This window comes from Centruroides sculpturatus, unplaced genomic scaffold, assembly GCF_000671375.1.
Source record: "Centruroides sculpturatus isolate CEXI.00-Female unplaced genomic scaffold, Cexi_2.0 scaffold19, whole genome shotgun sequence".
Lineage (NCBI taxonomy): Eukaryota > Metazoa > Arthropoda > Arachnida > Scorpiones > Buthidae > Centruroides > Centruroides sculpturatus.
This window is the reverse complement of record NW_019386694.1, coordinates 443,646-460,454: the sequence shown is the minus strand read 5'-3', so window position 1 is coordinate 460,454 and position 16,809 is coordinate 443,646. Positions and strand designations below refer to the sequence as shown.

Here is a 16,809-nt window from a genome sequence, read left to right as displayed (position 1 = left end):
AAAAAAAACAAAATTTACATTTATTTCAATTTTCCGGATTGTATAAATTTATATTACATTTCATCATTTACAGCTAAAATAATTATTTAAATATCTGAAAGCTCTAATACTGTATATTGGCGCTTCTTTTCCCCACTTTCCTTTGTCAACAAATGTAATTTTCTGTTTATAATTTCCAAGGAAAAGTAACATTATTCAAACAAAGTAAAAAATAATTAATTTTGCCAAAAAGTATTTTTATTTTCGTTCATATTATAGATACCGTGCTTCTAAATTATGTATATAAAAACTTTTTAAGGTCATAAGCATATTTAAAAGTAATATAGATTTATCAAAAAGAAAGTTTATTTCAGTGACTGTGGAGCTACAGTTCATTCTGCTCCTTTTCAGGAACTTTAAAATTCATTTAATTTAGTTCCACCAAATTTTTAGTTTCGTTTTGCATATATCTGTTTTGCTTGACCGTAAATGTTTTAGAATGGATTAATACTACAGTTCACGTATTAATACGCGTGATCAGTTCATTTGATATACGAGTGCGACTATCACAGATTCGTTAGAATTCTTACTATCTGTGACGTCAAAGCACTCAATTATTAAGCATTAACAATCGCTTCACTATGTAAACATAAATTATTGAACTGAATATACTTAGAATAAGAAGAATTTCATATTTATCTGATAAAAACGTAAAGAGTAAACAAGTATTTCTTATCAAAACTCGTTGAAATACTTATATACACACTACCACTACTACAGTGTTTCCACACGGCACTAACAGCCTTCTACACCAGACGTAATCGCTTCGTATTGTTTATGTTAGCTCTACTAAACACGGTCACTCGTAGTTTTGTACAGATGTACAAATCTACTCGAAAGTTTTAGAGCTGACTCGAAATTTCAAAAAAGGTGTAATTGTTTAAGGCATAAAAGCTAACATGACTGCCGCAATTTCGTTGTGGGGAATTGTTTTCCTTTCCTCCCAACTTCGGATATCTTGGACAGAAAGTACTACATGTGTGAGTGATGACGTGTTCACAAAACTCAAAGAAGTAGACAAACTCATCCATCAGAGTAAGTTTTCTAAGCTATTTTCTAATTCAGTTAATTAATTTTGTATATTAATTTCTTACATTTATCAGTCATAGGATTTCCTCCGGAAATAAGACAAATACCGACGGATTGTACCGATATTAAAAATCAGGGGATTGAAAAGTCTGGCATTTATGAAATACGAGTTATGAAAAATGAAACAACACCTTTTTGTTTCAAAGTGTATTGCGATATGAAAACAGATGGCGGCGGATGGACGGCGAGTACAAATAAACACTTGTGTTATTATCACTTTGCCTAATAGCGATAAACGCTTAATTTCCCAATTAAAGTATACATTCGATTATTCGAGTTAACGACATGGAGAACATGCACAGGAAATCAAAAAGTTATTTCTTAGAAGGAAATAGTTTGGACACTGTTCATCAGAAGCTTTATTTCACAATTTTTACTTTCCCGTCTATGTTCTATACAACAGAAGGAAAGTATGACGTTCGGTAAAACAAAATATGACCTCTCCCTATAATTTGAAACTTTTGGATCTATGAAATTTTGAAACGTCTAGTAATGCAAAGATATTCTAGAATTTTTTTTCTGTGTATAATCCATACACAGAAGTTGTATGAGTAGTGTGTAGGGGGAGGTTTTTGTTCATCCTGTTTGAAGCTTAATTAATGAGTTTTGTACATTTTGTCGAAACTATGAAATTTTGCGTGATTTGTGTTAGGGGGGGATTGACGTTATTAACCCATTCCTACTCTGAAAATTAAGCTGTTTGCCATTTTATAACAATTAAAACTATAAAAAAATTTTCAATAAAATATCATAACAGATGGCGCCATACACACACAGTTTTAAATGTTGCCGAAAAGTTAAGCGACTTTTTTGCTGGATTTCTTTTATACAAAAGCCATCGTTTGATTACACAAAATTTTTTCAACAAACACTTTTTGTGTTTGGCTAATTATATATATAAAAAGAATGTTGCATGGTAATCCGCGCAAACGGTAGTGCACAAAATTTTCCGAAAAAATTGTCTTTTTATGTGCAAATAAAGTAATCGAACCTAGACAAGAGACGACCCCGTGTGTATGGTGAAGGACTGTCCTGTTTTTTCATTGTAAATACATCTGTAAAACTCGATTACGTAAAATATATTCGACTCGAGTACGACATTTAAAAAAATCAGATAGCAGAAAAACCGCAATACTTTATAGAAATGTTTAAAATCTGTTAACAAATATTGTTAATTACTTAACTAATTTGGTGTTATTACGTTTAAACTAATTATATTTAAAGGTATTCCAAAGAAGAGGAGATTTTGAACAACCTGTTTCCTATTTCTATAAAAATTGGAAAAGTTATGCGGAAGGATTCGGAAAACTGGACGAAGATTTTTGGTTAGGTAATCAATTTTAATTACACATGTTTATTCACGATTTATTCAAATTTTAGCTGGTGAAACAATTTTACTCAATACACGAATGCATATTTTAGGCAATGAAAAATTATATTATTTAACAAATCAAGGAAACTATTCTCTCAGGATTGATATGAAAGACAAAAAAGATAATACTTCATACGCCGAATACGGAAAATTCAGAATTGAAAACGAACAAAATTTGTACAAGTTACATGTAAGGAATTATAGTGGTGTAGCTGGTAAGTTAAAGTTTACTTAACACTTTATTGACATAATTAATAATTTAAAAAGTTATTCAAAGTATACTTTGCAATTATAATAAATTAAATTTGATATATCATTATGTAATTAATACATACACTTTTCAAAAATGAAATGGCAATACCACGAAAGAATGCAAATAGCCCAACCAACTACAATATACTACATACAGCTGCTATGACCTTAGTTACAGCGGTCTGTGGCAACGATGGGTACTATCACTCTTACACAATGAGTTAGATTATAACTCGTTATATTACACAACACGAATGCCACGTCCCCTTGACTAAAAATAAAATTGCGGACGTGTATTTAATGATTTCAAATATGGAGTTGCTTCAGGCACATATTTGGTACGAGTGACAGAGTTATGCAAATGATTAAGTGAACAAAGAAAGATATGCAACAGACACTTGTTTATTTAGTAACGATATGATTTTCGCGAAAGAACTTAATTTTTAGTGTACTCTGGGTTTTATAAAAAATTGTAAATGCTAATAACGAGAAAACTCCTAATTAAGTCAGACACTACTCGACATATGACACTCGACTCCATTTGTCACTTTATCACATAGTCCAAAAATGTAAAAACTTGGGGTAATTTTTAACAGATCACCATACTTTTCCTCTGCTACATATTACAGTACATAGACAGAAAAAGTCGGAATTTGATTGATTGTGTACAGCAGCACAATACATGGGTGATCTGCCAAAAAGAATCTGTCTTCCAGGAGGACATTTTATGGGAAACTGACTCTTATTCAGGTATTACTAACATGAAGAAAGCGTAGAATACGCCACGTGACCAGCCCTTTAGCGAAACGCAATAAGACAACTATAATAACATCAATAAACAAATCTAATAATAGATTTATCGTGCAATAAAAGCTATCTATATATTTTATAAGAAATAGATTAAGGTCATTAAGTAGAATGCGTTTTATTTCCAACGTACAATTGAAGAACATTTTGTTACTAAAGCTTCTGATTGATTATAAATGCTTAAAATAAAAATGTTTATTTTAAGTTGGTTAAATAAATATGATTTTGGGGTCATGATTTTAGTTAGAAAGGTAACAGTGGTAATTTAAAATGTAATTCTTATTTGGAGAACTAAAAAAAACAAAAAATTTTGGATCAATCTCGAGAATATTTGTGTAATTTTTACCAAAATTATTCTGGGTATTGTCATATATCAGTGTAATATAATTCGTTGTTTTTAATTGTTTAAAGTTCAAACAATATTGATCTAATTATAAAATCTCTTTCGTAAGTAAATTTAGATCATTTTAAGACACGTTCTTACTGTTGATGCGAAGAAGTTGCACTCAATAAAATTTATAATGTATTTCTTTTAGACCATGGTATAATTATATTAAATAAGAATCTACTCAAGTGGGATAGACAATAATAAGGACTTATCACATCAATAAGAATAAACACAAACACTGAGGTATCAATATACAGTAGATACCACCTATAACACTGCTGATAATTCCGTTTTATATAAATTACATGTTTTACCAGTCACTTAGATTTTAGAAATACGTGTGCCGGGCTGTGAACGGCTCACTTGAATACCAAAACCGCCGCAAATTTTACGCATGGACGATGCGGTATTAGAAGCGGCATTAATAATTCATCTGAGGTCTAGTAGCGTAAGCTTTGAAAGACATCCACTTCTAAGCTTTGGTCCATAATTCGCAGGATTTGAAAAAATAATGCTTAACGACCTTTTTCGAACGTTTGATGCTGTTTGCTACTGCCTGGTGACTTAAACCAGTGCTTCTCAAAGCTACAATTTGTCCTGTCTTAATGTCTGTTAAATGGGTACCACGAGGCATGATAAAAAATACTTTCACACTCGAAACTTGCTAGAAAAATGGCGATTCTATACTTATGTGGCAGTATATAAATTGACTTCCTCGCTATTTCGCAGTCAGCAACGAATTAGTTTTTTAAAAGTAAGTTTTTAAAAGTTAGATGCTGAATTACACGTAAAAAATCTATTTCTATCTATTATGTTCTAACCGTAAAAGACCAATTTTTTGAGTAGTTCTATACTGTACTTTGTGGAGCACTTTAATAACCTTTATATTTTATACCAACTTAAGATAAACTACTTTCAACAGTCCGAAATGCATTTTGGTTATTTATGTTAATTACTTATACTTGTGTAATCGATTTTAACTGTACACCCCTTTTGTTTTATTAAATGTACTACATTGATACCTTAGTGTTTGTGTTTATAATCACTGGTGTGATAAGTCATTATTATTATCTACACCACATTAATAGTTATTTATTTAATAAAAATTAGCTTCTTTTGCTTCGGCGCTTTGAGTCTTTCTATTCCATTTCGTCTTATTCAAAGCAACTTCAGCAGAGACATCGTATCCCGCCATATTACGTTTAAGGGCCTTATTCCAAGTGCAGTATTTATAGTTCTTTCACATTTTGGCCCTTCCATTCAAATGTCTAGCATTTTTCCTACTGGAGCTATTTCTGATTGGCTTTGCAAATGCCGAAGCCACCTTTGTCGACATTCCTTCAAATTTTTATCTGACTTTGTGATGCCCAAGCTTCTCCTGGTGTAACTGTTTGCAATTTGTACAGCAATACCTCGACTTACGCTATCCCGACTTACGCGAACCCGGAGTTACGCAGTTTTCAAATCTCGTCGATTCGTCTTTTGTTTTAGCGCCACGCAGCTCTTGATTAGGGGAAATACGGACAAAATGACATACGGTTTTATTTTAGGTTCATAACGCTTTATTGGTAAATCACAGCACTGTCATATTCTACACCAATCATCTTTGGTTTTTTACCTATGAAATATACTAAACATTTACAATATTAAAATAATAGGAAAAAAATATTGTTAGTTTAATCGAGATCATCCACTATGGACAAAATGACATATACTATGGACAAAATGACATACACGTAAAAACTATAAAATTACTGACAAAGTTCACAAATAAAATGCTTGGTTCTTTTAGAAACGTCAGCGCAAGAAGCATGAGCCCAACAGAAACAATTTAAGCACTGTAACCAGTCTCCTCCAGGCTTAAATCGGGGAAAAAAATCATCGCAATATATGCGTGGACAGTCTTCTTCATCATCATGAGAGTTATCAGGAAAATTTTCTTCTTCAAGTAACTTTTTAGTAATATTTCGTTTCCTTTTCTCTGGCGGAGCTTTGGACACATTTTTTTGATTTAATTGCCTTCATATTAGGAGTAGAAGTTAAAACTAAAGAGGTTTGTCGAGTCACGTGATTCGTTGCAAGTTTTTTGTTATGTGAAAGATAATAAGTTTGTAAATAATATGTAAGAAAGGAAATAAAGTTTTATACTAAAATTTCTTTTAAACAATAATGAAAGACTTTGTTTGGAAGACATTTTTGATAATTAATAAAACGTTAAGAGATTAAGGTAAGTTCCTTGACTAAGCTCTTATGGACTAAATGACAGGTATGTCATTATGTCCGTTGTCTATGTATGTCGTTTTGTCCATATAACGTTATAAAAAAACAAAATTATAAAATAAATACAAAGATGTTATTTTTAATGGAAAAAGTTATTTAAGTGCAACAACAAATTCTTGAGGGTTGAAATAAATGTTACACAAATAGATAAAATAGTGAAAAAATTACCATCTATACAAAAAACTTGTTGCAAGGAAAAAAACTCATAACGTATCATTTCTTGTTGTCGGCCATGACACCCGGGCGTATGAGAGGAGTGCGTTCACATTTTGACAGGTTAGTAAGAGCCGCTCGGATAACGTTGTGTCATGGTCAGTTGCGAGCTTGAGACCGCCAAATTCGAATTATGTTGCCTATGTCATTTTGTACGTATATGTCATTTTGTCCGTATTTCCCCTACTCACTCCCCCCACACTATTGTTCAGCTTACATGTTCGGATGTGTCGCGCGGAATCGACGCATAGTTACAAATTATTTTGTGTTATTTATTTCTCTGTTTGTTATATCTACAGAGACTTGAGAGACTATATGGTGATTTCCTGTAACCGTGAACGAATCAAAAGACTAGATAAGATTAACGAGAACATTTATTAGCTTACATACATCCGACTTGGATTTTACACAAATTACGAAATTATACCCGACTTACGCGAATTCGACTTACGTGGTTATCGCTCGATCCCACCTATCGCGTAAGTTCGGAGTATCACTGTATTTAATATTTATTATAATAATAAGTAACGCTTCCAGCCTACGACTTTAATTTAGATTGAATTAGTTATCCTAATAAATAGGGTTGTATTAAATTGGAGGACTTATCACATCAGGGCTGACTGAAATAAATAGACTAGATTTTACAAAAAAAAAGCCTTTAATATCCCAATTAAATTTTGGTAAAAATGCATTTTGAGTACAAAGAACCCTCATCAGCTTAAATACATTACAACACCGGCATACATTAATACAGTCATGAGTACAAACATACATACATTAATAATTAATAAACATATGACCTTTTTCTTTTAGTTTACTACTTGTGTTATGATTGTATTAAGGTATGATGGTGTTGTACTGTATGTATGTAAGTAAGCCTTATTTATTAGGACAACTAATTCAATTTAATATTTATTATATGACTTGTTTATTTTATTGTAACATCGGTATTTCGTAATCTCTTTGTTTTTCTACACATTGCCTGATAGTGCCTATCAAACATAAACTTATATATTTCTTAGTAGAATTGAATCGAATTGAAATTGAATTCTTCTTCATTTTATGTTTTTATACGACATCACTCACCTCTCTTAGCATCTGTATTTCTGTAACATGCATTCTCTGTACCTGTACTTTCTTCACTGCTCAGCACCTCAAAACCGTACAACTTTGCAAGCCTATTAACCAATTCATAAATTTTTCTTTTAATTTTGGAGTCATTATTTTCTCACAATGTACTGTACTTCACTAGCCCTATCCATTTAGTCCAACAAGTACTTTATCCACACTTTTTGAAATATTACATTAATAAATTTAGTCATTTAATTTAACATTAGCATTTTCAACACGAAGTTTTGAATGTCATTTATATTACGTGAATGTCAATTAACGCGGTTTTTTATTAATTAATTTGATTTTGATTCGACTGCGGTGCGTACCAATAAACTAAAGTTATATCCTTCTCTCATGCACACTAAAATGTAACTTAAATAGAAACGCCATCGATGAGTTGTCGTGAATGTCTAATGACGCAAAGCGAAAAAAGGGCTATAGGAACTTACGATGTATAATTTAATATAGAACGGCAGATATCGAGATCAATGTTCACCTCATGTTAAGCAAATGAGAAAATTTTGCATCGTAAAATCGTAAACAAATCTGACAATCGAAATACGGCAAAACCCTTGCCATAACATTGGACCCACCTTTTTCATTTGAAAGACTCAAGCAAATTTCTAAGAAAAGTGGGTTACAAAAAAAAGAAAAGAAGTAAACTGCGTGGACTACTTGGTACAGGTAAAATTTTTTGTACCTGTTAAAATAAAGGTAAGTAAAAATAAAGCTTCATTACCAATTCCATAAACCTTATTATGTAAGAAAAAAGTTTTAGAAGAGAGGTGAGAATCGGCTACTTATCTAACTAACTACACGTGATCTAACTTGAGTTCACAAACCTTCGCTGCGCATCAGTCAGGGACGAAGTTCTGTTATCATAAAATCACTACATCCTTCAACATCCTTCAACGTCATAATCGTTACTGTATTAGTATATTATAAATTACTGTTTGGCAAATTTCTTAAATTATAAAAGTTAATTATGATTACGCCATTAAATATTTTATAAAAATAATATTTTTAAAAATATTATTACAATGAAAATTAAACTAATAATTAAAACGCTTCTTTCTTCTATATTACAGGAGATAGTCTTTTATATCACACCAACATGTTTTTCACTACATTTGACAGAGATAACGATAAATCAAATACTACTAATTGCGCCCAAAAGTACGAAGGTGCATGGTGGTATAACGAATGCCACTTTTCCAATTTAAACGGATTATATTTGAATGGCAAGAACGAACTGAGAGGAAAAGGCATAATATGGTACACTTGGAAAGATTTCTATTATTCACTACCCGTTGTTGAAATGAAGATTCGTCGTGCATAAAATTAACTATGTTTGTATAAAAATATTAAATATGAAAATAAGAAATGTATGTTGTACATATAAAGCCTTCTATTCAAATAACAATTCAGTAATATATATATATATATATATTACATTTGCTATTTTCTCCTCTCATCCTAGAAAGCAATAGAAGTACTTTTTAACCGTTCATATCCAAGCCCTGTATCTCCCATCCATGAAGAAGGTTCCCGTTTTTACCTGAAGGGCGTGCTGTTGAAGATATAAGGGCTGAAAGATTCGCCTTCTATAAATTTCTAGAACAGTCCAGAACATTCCAGAGTATTCGAGAGCATTCCACAACATTCCAGAATATTCCGGGATGTTCTGGAACGTTCGGGAACAACCCGAAATATCTCAGATCATAATGGAACATTCCAGAACTCTCGAATGTTGTGGAATGTTCTGGAACATTGTGGACCATTCGAAGCGTTTTTTCGTATGGGAGGGACTACTTATTGGTGGGGGTATATAAAACAAGATCTGTCGTGGGTTCGAACGTCAGTTTCTTATCAGTAACGAAGGGAAAAACCGAAAATGAAGTGAAAATTCCAAAGTAGTGCAGTCAGTGAATAAAAACGAACAGTGAAGTGTGAGTAGTCAAAGAGATACAGTGACTGAATATAAATCGAAAATAAAGTGTGAAAACTGTGTAAGTGCACTTATTGTATTTGTTAATAAAAAGTCGATTCGATTCGTATATTATACAATGCCTGAACTTAAAAGAGTAGGAGCTCGTTTTAGTTCTGAATTTTGTTTTGAATATTACCGGGAATTTTCTTCTGAATATTAAAGTTGATATCATCGACAATATGATTTTTAGTTGCCAAAATTGCCATTTGAAATAGCCCCTCCGAATAATAAGAAGCGCAGAGCTCAAACGGTTAGAATTTGAAAGTTGAAGTTTGGTACACTGTTAGGGTGCGTTACGAAAACGTACACTAAGAAGGGATTTTTTGAAATTCCCCCGTGGAAACAGGTTGTTAACAATGAAAGTGTTAACAATGGAAGTGGTTAAGTAACAATTGAAGTGTTAAGAGAAAGCGACGTGCAAGATTTACAGGCGCAGATGCCAGTTTTTGCGTTTTTGAGAGAAATGGAAGATATTTTTAGACCCATCTAAACATTTTTTAATTAGTCTGGAGACAAAGCAACCTAATTCTTGCATTCTGAGAAAACGGGTAAGATTAGCTATAATGTAATAATCTTAATCTTCGCTACTGTTACTTTTTTCCCGGGCAACGGCGGGCTCATTCATTACCTAGTTATTTATAATTTTAATTGGATATATTATGTTGTTTTAAAAGGACTTTTTCGTAACTTCTGGCGTCATGTAGCCTAGAAAGTAAGGTCAATCGCCAAGAACGTGTATAGTCTTGGAACTCATAGAAAATACATGGATTCCTTTTAGAGAGACTTTGTCTTCAGTTTTATTAAACTAATTGTAATCAAAACTCCAATTATTGTTACTGTTATATACAATTAAACAGTCACATTTAAGATTCGTTTTCGTGCGATCGGCTTATAATTGTGACTTATAATGTACAATCATTACGCGCTTTAACCAGTGCTTTAAAAGTTAACTTATTAATTTTATATTATTAATAACAGATGAGTTTGGGTTATTATAATAATTTTATTATTACAATTATCAATTTGTGGTCGAAATAAGATTTTATTATATTCGAGAAACGTTATGGTTTATTGATAATACGCGAATACATTAGATTATTTTAAAATTGCGACATGTTTATGAAACACGTGTTTCATTAAGTAATTCGTGTAAACAGACTTTAGCTGATTTCGATTGTATTAGGAGATTAAATCCATATTTAATTTAAACATTTAAATGGTGGAAATATTACCTTAGTTATCGACAAACAATAAATTGTGCAGCATTATTGCTGTAGGATTTATTCTTATAGTTAATATACAATTGAGCGACAAAGAAAATGTTAGAAAAATCAGTAATAAATATTCTGAACAATAAAAGTAAATCTAGCATTGTGCAGGTTTATATGTTAGATTCTCTATTCTAATTCTTATTGTAAATACAGAACGGAACAATTACCAAACGAATCAATAGTAGGAAACTTCACGTACAACATCGTATTTCAAACAGGACACATCGGTTAAATCCTGCTCGATTAAATCACACGATCATATGCGCAGAATCACTACATCGAACCTCTCTACTAACTACAACATCAAAGAACGATGAACAATAACAACAGAAATATTTGTAACTAGCAGATAAGCCTGGCGTTGCTCAGGCAAAAAGTAACGATAGCGAAAATTAAGACTATTACATTATAGAGAATGTTACCATTTACACAGAATGCAAAAATTACGTCTTTTTGTTTCCAGACTAATTTAAGAATTTTTAATTGAATCTAAACATATGTCGATTTCTCACAAAACCGCAAAAAAACGCATCTGCACCTGTAAATCTTGCACGTCGCTACATCTTTACACTTTCATGTTAACACTTTCGTTGTTAAGAAATACACTTCTTTCCTCCCCACTATTCGCGGTTTTCATGAACTATAGAGGGCGCTGCATTTTTACAAAATGGCTACTTTATCTGGGTCGCTTATAACTAGTAATGTCCGATATAATGATATATGCTGCCTGTAGCTGTTTATCGATAAATTATATAGAAGGAGAACAATTATTGTTAGCGGGACACGTCATTATGTGGCATCGAAACAAATGAGTGAGATCGTTCTATACATATTTGTGCCCTATGTGTTAAAAAAACATCAGCTTTGACATTGTCCCATCACAGCCGGATTTACAAGTAAAAAGCCTCGACTTTCGAGGGACCTCAAATATTTGTACAAAAAAGAAAATTGAAGTCAGATTTTGTAATAAGCATTGTTTTACAAATCAACAAAATATACTTCACTGTTTATTTTGTGTAGTATTTCATTAATTTTTTTTCTAAGAATTAACATAAGAACTTTTTAAAAAAAAAGATTTTTAATGAAATGGGTATAAAAATTTAATTAAACTTAGTTATAAAACAGAAGACTAGTGAAACCTTACGTCTTTTTCTTCCAATATCCGTATTAAATCAGAGTCATAGTCTGATTTAATTCTTTTCATGATTGACTTCTAAAATTTTGAAGGGTTGGTAAGGGGCCTTACAGAGTTCAGCTTAGGACTTCGAAATGCTGAAATCCAGCCCTGTGTCCTACACAAAATTACTGGCATTTTAAACTTTAAAAAAATGTTTTAAAATTGACAGCATAACTTGTTCGTGTAAAGCTGGACAATCGGGAAACTGCCATTTCTTAACAGTCTAATCCACTCGTTCAGAATTCTTAACAGTCTAATCCACTCTTTCAGAATTCAGAGCTCATAAATATAACCGTTCAATTTCCGAATAATCATCTGTTTTTCCCGTTTTTCGTGTGGGAATAGACGAAAACTTATATTAGGCTCTCGTAAGGCTTTGAAATTGCAATTTGTAACCAACAGTAAGCGTTGCTTTTTCTATCGCTTTTCATCTTTACTGCTGTTAATACACAAGAATTAATCAAACGACCCAGATAGAATAGTTTTGTTTTTAAACACCAGAGGGCAATAATTTACCAGAGGGCACCAGAGGTCAATAAATAACCAGAGGGCACCAGAGGACAAAATGCGAATAATGCAATAATTCCAAATTCGTGTTTTTCCTAGTTTTGGGATATAATACATAAATGGAATAAACGAGAGTGAGCCTTTTCTTTCACAATTTTAGTACTTTATAAAAACCTATTTAACGTTTAATNAAATAACCAGAGGGCACCAGAGGACAAAATGCGAATAATGCAATAATTCCAAATTCGTGTTTTTCCTAGTTTTGGGATATAATACATAAATGGAATAAACGAGAGTGAGCCTTTTCTTTCACAATTTTAGTACTTTATAAAAACCTATTTAACGTTTAATTACAAGATAAAAATTTTGAATAAAAATCGACCTATAAATAACTACCGATTATAATAAACTTACGATACGTAAAAAATAATTATTATCACAGTGATAATAAATTATTTTTCGAATTAAACCAGAGTCTGTATGTACAGTAAGTACATACACACATGCATATGTTGTATATATTTAGATATTTAAAAGTAATTCATTATACATATATTTATACAAAAAATTTTTAATGCACAAATTTCTCATTAAAATAATAAGTTTATCTAGTAATATTTTTAGTATTTTCTGTTTTCCCAAATATCATTAGAATATCAACATTTTATTTTTACGTTCTTACGTTATATTATATCACAATTTTTTAAACTTAGTGCCAATAAACAATTTAAAATAGAAGATTAAGAATAGAAATTCCCAATTTGAATTAAGTTGTTTTGTTGATTCTAAGTAGGTATCCTGCCTTTTCAGGAGAAGACAGTTATGACTCCCGTGAGATTCGTTATTCTATCAACGCTTTTAAAATGTCACCGGTGATGACATTTTAAAAGCATCGATTATCACTTTACACGTGTTTTGTTAAAATTGAATAAATTTGTGATTATTTGTAATAAAGGTTTATCTCCTTATCATGAAATATTTATTTTTTTCCATGACATATTTTTAATATTAATATGATAATTTACAGAATGTATTTTTAATTGGCTAATTCATTACCACTGCTCATAAATAAAGTCCACACTGGGAAGATGAATTAGAGGTGGTTATGCCAAATCGGACAAAATCAGTCAGGGGGTAAATAAGTGATTAAATTTCAATGGACGTCCATTTTATTTGATTAAATTTTATACAATCGACTTATTTCATTACTCATACAGTGATAAAGCTTTTTGAATTAATTGACTTTTATTCGATGTCAGAAATGGGTAGAGAGTTAAGCCCTATTATTCTCTATGTAGATCTGTCAATGCAACTGACAAGCATTGAAGGAGTAATTACAGTCTCGTGGGAGCCATACCTGTCTACACCAGAAAAGGCTAATTACATGTGAATACCAATTAAAATGTAATTAAAGTACAATAATAACAATACGAATTGTCACGCATTAATCCTTTAAAAATTATAACAAATATTACTGTTTAAAAAATCGCGATGTAATACTGTATAATGTAAAGTCAGAATTAAACTATTGATATTCTAATGGTATTTAAAATAAAAAAATTAAACATATTACTACATAAACTGAGAGAAATTTATACATTAAATGTGTATAGATATAAAATTAATAAGTTTTAAATACCTACATATGTACAAACATACGTGTATGTATCCTAAAAAATACTTTTTTCTTAAGGTCCCTAGACAAAAATATAAAATTCTTGAAGTTATTTTTTTACCGAATGCTATACATTTTCTTTTTTTTATATATAACAACGGAAAAAGTAAAAATTGTATTTTAGAATTCAAATTATATATGTTCTGAAAAATTATGCTTTTTCTATTTGCAAAATAAAAAAAAAATTGATTCATACATCCGCATACGTCTACTGTACTATCAGTTGCATAAAAGTTTTTTCATTTGTTGAGTACTGTTATTCTTAACTATGACGAACCGATATTCATAAATGAGTATGTTACTGTGAATGACCGATATCTAGCGAATGTCAACATTTTCCGGTGAATGTTAGCATTCACACAGTCGTTTCGTGCATGTACGAAATATTTGCTAAATATTATTATATCTCACTTACACCGGCAAATGTCGACATTCGGCATGTGCTGATGGTGAATGTTGAATAAAAATATTTTTATTACGTTAAGACAAAAATGCAACATTTTAACATGTGAAAATAGGAGAAAGCTTAAATAACAGCAAATTTAAATAAACCGTTGATCCTAAAACGAACAGTACATTCTTAATCATTAAAGAAAATAATACAATAATAAACTTACACATACAGTAGAGCTTCGATTATCCGACCCAATTGGGGACTGGGGTTGGTCGGATAATTGAAAAGTCGGATAACCGAAAAGTATGAAAAAATCCATTATTAGTGTAGTATATTATTATATCCCATGTAATTAGTATATTAGTATATTAGTATATCGCTATTAACCTATTTTGCGTTGAATTTTCATCGATGTTAAGCCTAACAAAAATTTTTTAAAATAATAATCGTCGCTATTGTATNTATATTATTGTAATAAAAGTTTATCTCTTTATCACGAAACAGCTATTTTTCCCACTATATATTTTTAATAGTAATATGATAATTTACAGAATGTATTTTTCATTGACTAATTCATTAAGACTGTTCATAAATAAAGTTCACACTGGAAGAAAGAGATAGAGATGCTTAAGCCAAATCGGACAAAGTCAAACAGAGGCCAAAGGAGTAATTGAACTTAAATGGACGTCCATTTTATTTGATTAAATTTTATGCAATCGACGCATTTCGTTATTCATACAGTGATAAAACTTTTTATGAATTGATTGAGTTTTATTTCATGTCGAAAATGGGTAGGGAGTTAAGCTGTATTATTCCCTATGTACAGTATTCTGTCAATGCAACTGACAAGCATTGAAAAAGTAATTACAGTCTCGTGAAAGCCATACCTATCTACACCTAATAAGGCTAATTGCATGTAAATATCAATTAAAATGTAATTAAAGTAGAATATTAATAATACGAATTTTTACGCATTTATCATCTAAAGATTATAACAAAATATTACTATTTAAAAGTCGCGATGCAATACTGTAAAATGTAAAAAGACAGAAATAAACTATCGATATTGTAATGATATTTAAAATATTAAAAAAAAATTAAACGTATTACAACATAGACTGAGAGAAATTTATACATTAAATGTGTATACATATAAAATTAATAAGTTTTAAATATCTACATATGTACAAATATACATGTGTGTATGTTGGTTTATCCTTAAAACTATTCTTTTATTTTAAGGCCCCTATAACAAGAATATTAAATTCTTGGGGTTATTCGATCGCTATACATTTTCTCTTTTATATATATAACAACGGAAAAAGTAAAAATTGTATTTTAAAATTCAAATTATATATGTTCTGAAAAATTATGCTTTTTCTATTTGCAAAATAAAAAAAAAATTGATTCATACATCCCTAGACAAAAATATAAAATTCTTGAAGTTATTTTTTTACCGAATGCTATACATTTTCTTTTTTTTATATATAACAACGGAAAAAGTAAAAATTGTATTTTAGAATTCAAATTATATATGTTCTGAAAAATTATGCTTTTTCTATTTGCAAAATAAAAAAAAAATTGATTCATACATCCGCATACGTCTACTGTACTATCAGTTGCATAAAAGTTTTTTCATTTGTTGAGTACTGTTATTCTTAACTATGACGAACCGATATTCATAAATGAGTATGTTACTGTGAATGACCGATATCTAGCGAATGTCAACATTTTCCGGTGAATGTTAGCATTCACACAGTCGTTTCGTGCATGTACGAAATATTTGCTAAATATTATTATATCTCACTTACACCGGCAAATGTCGACATTCGGCATGTGCTGATGGTGAATGTTGAATAAAAATATTTTTATTACGTTAAGACAAAAATGCAACATTTTAACATGTGAAAATAGGAGAAAGCTTAAATAACAGCAAATTTAAATAAACCGTTGATCCTAAAACGAACAGTACATTCTTAATCATTAAAGAAAATAATACAATAATAAACTTACACATACAGTAGAGCTTCGATTATCCGACCCAATTGGGGACTGGGGTTGGTCGGATAATTGAAAAGTCGGATAACCGAAAAGTATGAAAAAATCCATTATTAGTGTAGTATATTATTATATCCCATGTAATTAGTATATTAGTATATCGCTATTAACCTATTTTGCGTTGAATTTTCATCGATGTTAAGCCTAACAAAAATTTTTTAAAATAATAATCGTCGCTATTGTA

General features: G+C 30.7%; 2 protein-coding genes across 2 annotated transcripts; both read left to right on the top strand.

The window, feature by feature from the left end:
* Positions 1–808: 808 nt before the first annotated feature.
* LOC111615613 (angiopoietin-4-like) lies at positions 809–1,554 on the top strand. The gene is made up of 2 exons (XM_023357023.1): positions 809–1,074; positions 1,143–1,554. The coding sequence occupies exons 1-2, from the start codon at positions 939–941 to the stop codon at positions 1,352–1,354; spliced, it is 348 nt and encodes a 115-aa protein (XP_023212791.1). The 5' UTR covers positions 809–938; the 3' UTR covers positions 1,355–1,554.
* Positions 1,555–2,268: 714 nt separating this feature from the next.
* On the top strand, positions 2,269–9,516 carry LOC111615612 (techylectin-5A-like). Its single transcript, XM_023357022.1, has 3 exons — positions 2,269–2,458; positions 2,551–2,715; positions 8,642–9,516. Exons 2-3 carry the CDS (start codon positions 2,607–2,609, stop codon positions 8,890–8,892), a joined length of 360 nt encoding a protein of 119 aa, XP_023212790.1. The 5' UTR covers positions 2,269–2,458; positions 2,551–2,606; the 3' UTR covers positions 8,893–9,516.
* Positions 9,517–16,809: the final 7,293 nt, after the last annotated feature.

Coding starts and splice junctions, on each gene's coding strand:
- LOC111615613 (XM_023357023.1), top strand. CDS start 939: ATGACTGCCGCAATTTCGTTGTGGGGAATTGTTTTCCTTTCCTCCCAA. Junction 1,075..1,142: donor AGACAAACTCATCCATCAGA/GTAAGTTTTCTA, acceptor TACATTTATCAG/TCATAGGATTTCCTCCGGAA.
- LOC111615612 (XM_023357022.1), top strand. CDS start 2,607: ATGAAAGACAAAAAAGATAATACTTCATACGCCGAATACGGAAAATTC. Junction 2,716..8,641: donor GAATTATAGTGGTGTAGCTG/GTAAGTTAAAGT, acceptor TCTATATTACAG/GAGATAGTCTTTTATATCAC.